Source organism: Tigriopus californicus, chromosome 10, assembly GCF_007210705.1.
Source record: "Tigriopus californicus strain San Diego chromosome 10, Tcal_SD_v2.1, whole genome shotgun sequence".
Classification (NCBI taxonomy): domain Eukaryota; kingdom Metazoa; phylum Arthropoda; class Copepoda; order Harpacticoida; family Harpacticidae; genus Tigriopus; species Tigriopus californicus.
Genome location: NC_081449.1, coordinates 14,941,979 through 14,946,685, shown reverse-complemented (window position 1 = coordinate 14,946,685; position 4,707 = coordinate 14,941,979). Strand labels below are relative to the sequence as shown.

Sequence of the window (4,707 nt, the reverse complement as noted above, 5' to 3'; positions counted from 1 at the left end):
CTCAAACCCGCCAGATCCCGCACCAAAGTCAACGTGGCCGTGGGTCGGGCTTTTAACAGTGGAGCCAGGTAAGGGTTTTGAATTTCCGCGGTCCGGACGCTGGATGAGCGTTTCTTTTGGGTTTCCAAAGTGAACTGGAGTGTGGACAATTGAGCAGTTCCACGGAGAGCGACGATAGTAGCGAGGAGGCAAATCCCAATGAAGAAGAGCAATCCCTGGAAGATGGCGATGGTGAGAACGATGTCGAAGATGAGACCATGTTCGGTAAGAAGACACGCTCCTTTCTGTGATTACGTGGTTGATGCTTATAATGTTACGCATGTTGTTTGTTGTTTTGTGTTTTCCGAATGCCCAGGGGATAACGACGTCGAGTACAATGTGACCCAACCCTCGATGCTCTCAGATCTGGATTCGTTGACCGAACAGAGCATGGAGAGTTTGTACGGCTTGAACAACGCTTCGGGGACCTCTTCCCTGACCTATTCCACCCCCGGTGGGACCAAGACCATCTCGGCCGCCTCCAGTGTGCCCAATGCTCTGTCCAGTATTGAAGACGAGATGCTTCTTCTACGACTCATCGATATGCAGCAATCAAGTAGCGGCACATCGCGGTCAAGCGCCCCTGATTTTGCCGCCGGACTTCCAAGATCGATTCAGCATCGTGGGTGAGTTTCCCACATCGAATCACTCATAAACCTCCACTCATGTTTGCTTCATCTGACCAACAGAACATCGGCGTTTTTCCCGTCCATTCCATCGTATTCCGTGGCCAACACTCATCGGAGTGTGGCTTCCCAGAGTTTCTCGGTTCCCAAAGCGGATCCGGGACGGAATCGATTTCCCAGTGCTGAGTATCAAGCTCAGTTGTTCGATCGCCTCCAACTCGATCCGGGCAGTGTCAATCCATTTGGTTTGAGTCCATTGCACCACAATGGTTTGACACCGCCCCTCCCGCCCCGAGATCGTACCTCCAAATCCACCCATTCCATTCCCACCTCGGTGGCTTTATCCAATCCAGCGGGATCACGACCCAAATTGGCTCTCTTGCCGCGATCCTTGAATGGACGCACGCCGGGCGTGACTCAAAACGAGCAACCGTTGTCTTTGATGCCCACCCAAAGTCCACCGGACACGCCCTCTCTCTCCCCGGAATCTTCCTCGGCCGAGACCACCTCCAACTCGGTCATCACGGTCAGACACGTGGACGAAGATCCCGAAGATCCCGAAGATGTGAGCATTAACATATTCAGAATACATATAGTCAGTGGAAAAAGTATGGTCTTTTAGGATGTTGATTCGACCTTGGAGCTCCTGGATCAGTCCTATGACATGGATTCGCCTTTATCCTCCTTGGCCACAAGTCAGGAGCCGAAGAAGGCCAGCAGTTGCTCCAAATCCATCTCTGAGCAGACCGTGCCCATGCCTTCGATTGGCAAAGCCGCTGCGGCCAAAGCTGAACCGATCGGATTAACCCGGATGCCGAGATTGTTTTCCGCCCCTTCGAAGAACGCCTCTGGTGCAACGAGTCATCCAACCGGACCACTTGGACGGAATTCGAGAGCCAACTTGGATGGTAAGATATTCGGAGGTGGTTGGCTATAGATTATTGTTCTTGCTAAATGGTTCTTTTTGATTGCTTGATGTTTCAGGAGAGGATTTGCGTAATCAGCAGGAAAATGAGGTTGCAGAGGATGCGGCACAATGAAACGTGAATCTTTACTAATAACTCACTTTATTATCGAAATAACTGCATTTTACCATGTGATGAGAATAACAGCACATGCACTCAAGGAGCATATGAACTATGTATATATCACTCGATTATTTGTTGCCCTCCACGGATTGCCATTTGCGTGCGTTTTCAAACCCGTTCTTGCTCAATTGATAATCTTCCATGGCCTGCATGATTTCTGCTTGAGTGTTCATAACAAAGGGACCTCGTTGAACCACGGGCTCTTTGATCGGTTGACCTTAATCGGAAAAGGGACGAAACAAAACATACAAGCTAACAGCCGAGACACTCCACCCAATCATCACCCCAAACTCACCGGCAATCAAAACGAAATGAGCCGAATCCGTTCCCGTGTTCTCAAAGCTCACATCCTCATGCTCGCTGCTAAACACCACCGTATGGTGGGCCTTCACTTGCTTTTGGTTGGATCCAAAACTGACTTCCCCCAGAAGAGTGTAGACAAACGTGGTCCAATCCTTGGGTACGGTTTGGGTGAATTTAGCTTGGGGTTCAAGTCGGAAGTCCAGGAAGTAAGTGGGAGTACGGGTTCGCACGGGGGATTTGACACCCATGGACTGGCCCGCGATCACTACAAAGACGAATCAACGTAAAAATCACTCCGTCTCTTGACCAGACTTGTCATTTGTGTCATTTTTATCCTTTAAAAGGTCTGAAGAAACTGATGTCCATAAGATGGGGTCGAAAAATAGTTTTATGAGTTAAAATAGGTTTCGAAAATGTAAAAATAAGTTATAAAAAAGGTGAAAAGGGGGCTGTAATTTGTTTTTTTTATCAAATATTTTTTGTGGGTTTCAAGGCAAAAATCTATTTTAGATGATTTGTGGTTAAAATTCGCGAAAAAGTTTGCTCGTCTCAAAACGACTAAAATAGTTTAAAACTCAATTTAACCTAAAAAAAACAAAACCATCTTTCTGCCCTCTCCTAATAAGTCATGGTGACAACTCGTTCGTGTGCCCTAACATTTTTGTTTTTCATTTACTACATCATTGCGCTTTTACATAAGTTATAGGTCTGGATCTTATAACACGTTATTAGTTACATGAAAATGATTAAATGTCATTGCCATGAATTGCATTTCAAAGGAATTGACCTAGATCTGTCAGATCTGTCAAGGTTTTTCATCTGTCCGACCCACGTGTTCCCCCCACCTTTCACTGAGACTCCGTCTTGCTCGGCTTTGACGATCTGATCGGCCGTGTGTTCTTGGTAGGCGGGCTCCACCATCTTGAACTCGCGCTTGAGATTCACCCACAACTGCAGACCGCGGGTTAACATGGGTCCTGGCATCTCTGAGTGAACGATCCCGCGTCCAGCTGTCATCCACTGCAAATCGCCAGGTCGCAAAGTGCCTTTCCGGCCCGTAAAATCCTGAAAAAGCGGCAATCATCGGCCGACCAGTTTAGTGATTGTACAGCAGAGCAATGATGCTTAAACTCGTTTGTCCTCGGACCTTTTTAGTTGACAATTCTTGAGGTGAGTTCCTGGCAACACTGCTTTAATTCATAAGATTTTTTCATATCGTGACAGTGGAAATGGAACGCCCAATCCAATGTTGATACGCCAGGTATGATGTCTTTCATGCTTAAGAATCGGCAATTAACTTGATCAATTAAGAAATAAAGGATTGAAATAGTAATTTCAGAGGTTCTTGCCAACCTATTCTTAGTTGTTGAATCGATTATATTTCAGTTTGAATTCCTATCAGTGTGAGGTTCCCTAAAGCAATGTTGCTTGTAACTAAGGATAATAAGAATTTTTGGCCTTTATGACGGGGCAATACAAAATGTAACAGACACACAATTGTGTAAGCAAATATATATGGCTGACTAAATCTAATTGGTTTCACTAGAGGTAGACGATATCACAGTCGGACTGACACCTGGGCCACAATTTGACTAAACAAGTTAATTCTAATGTTTTCGATCAATTAACAAAATCATTCTAAAACCCGCGGTTTAAACCATGACTTACCACAACGAATTGTAAAATGATCGTACCTCATGAGTGAACTCCCCTTCCAATAAATATGAGACCGTTTCGAAGCCTCGGTGGGGATGATCCGGGAAACCCGCACCCTCCGTGGAGGATCCCTGGAACTCGTCCAACATGAGAAACGGGTCCAAGCTCCTCAATTCCGGGCGTCCAATCGATCGACGCACTTTGGCGCCCCGACCTTCGGATTGCCAGCGACTCTCCAAAACTTGCGTCACTTTCTTCATGGTCTTTCAGGCCCTGAATTGATGGGTCGATGAGCGGGACAAACAAAGGTGGTATTCAAGTGATCTGTACCACTCGTTAATGCCAAGAGCAGTCTTTAATACAACTGTACAACTGAACCACCTCTTACAAGGGCGAGAGGGACAGTCTCATGTGTTTTGGTTGTTCTCGATTGTGTACGTAGTACTACGTACACATTGAACTGATAGGCCTCTCGGTGATTCTGGAGTCGTTCTACCTTCTACCTGGGCCTCTTCAGTTACGTTCAGTGGGGTTCTGTGGTTCTATGTTTTTCAAGATGCCGATTTGGATATAGTCCATTGTCAAGATCTCGAGATGTTTGAGCAAGCCCGAGGAGGAATTTGGAAATTGGTTCATAGATGCTATTCATTGTGAATATCATTTGATCATAGAGGAAGCAACTCCTAAAGAATGTGATGAGAACTGGCCAGGGGGACTAGTTTTCAGAGCGAATGAATGATTGTCAGCTGACCGGCTCCTAGGGTATAGTTTCTGATTGCAGAGGCGCTGCTTTCCATCAGATAGAGTTGCACTGTCCATTGTTTACCGACTCAGCTGCACTTAAAAAAAAAAAACTCGATTTTTACTCTTTTATTTTACTTCTTCTATGATTTGATATTATGGATTTGTTGTAGAGGGAAAGCATGTATAGAGTTGCGAGATACCAGAACATAAGTACCGCTGACAAAAGCCGGAAGTAAGTTCATCTGATCGAG

General features: G+C 45.9%; 2 protein-coding genes across 2 annotated transcripts in view; one reads left to right on the top strand and one right to left on the bottom strand.

Moving 5' to 3' along the window:
• Positions 1-1,809, top strand: part of LOC131888314 (E3 ubiquitin-protein ligase TRIM37-like) — a gene marked incomplete in the record, with an annotated part of 5,038 nt that extends 3,229 nt beyond the window's left edge. Inside the window, 6 exon segments of the mRNA XM_059237147.1 lie at positions 4-68; positions 131-264; positions 356-665; positions 729-1,230; positions 1,288-1,573; positions 1,650-1,809. Coding sequence (XP_059093130.1) covers positions 4-68; positions 131-264; positions 356-665; positions 729-1,230; positions 1,288-1,573; positions 1,650-1,705 — 1,353 coding nt within the window.
• On the bottom strand, positions 1,716-4,446 carry LOC131888315 (pirin-like). Its single transcript, XM_059237148.1, has 4 exons — positions 3,751-4,446; positions 2,902-3,121; positions 2,049-2,321; positions 1,716-1,970 (listed from the first exon to the last, which is right to left on the bottom strand). The coding sequence occupies exons 1-4, from the start codon at positions 3,970-3,972 to the stop codon at positions 1,822-1,824; spliced, it is 864 nt and encodes a 287-aa protein (XP_059093131.1). The 5' UTR covers positions 3,973-4,446; the 3' UTR covers positions 1,716-1,821.
• Between the last annotated feature and the right edge of the window lie 261 nt (positions 4,447-4,707).

Coding starts and splice junctions, on each gene's coding strand:
- LOC131888315 (XM_059237148.1), bottom strand. CDS start 3,972: ATGAAGAAAGTGACGCAAGTTTTGGAGAGTCGCTGGCAATCCGAAGGT. Junction 3,122..3,750: donor AAGGGGAGTTCACTCATGAG/GTACGATCATTT, acceptor CCGCTTTTTCAG/GATTTTACGGGCCGGAAAGG. Junction 2,322..2,901: donor AGACGGAGTCTCAGTGAAAG/GTGGGGGGAACA, acceptor TCGTCTTTGTAG/TGATCGCGGGCCAGTCCATG.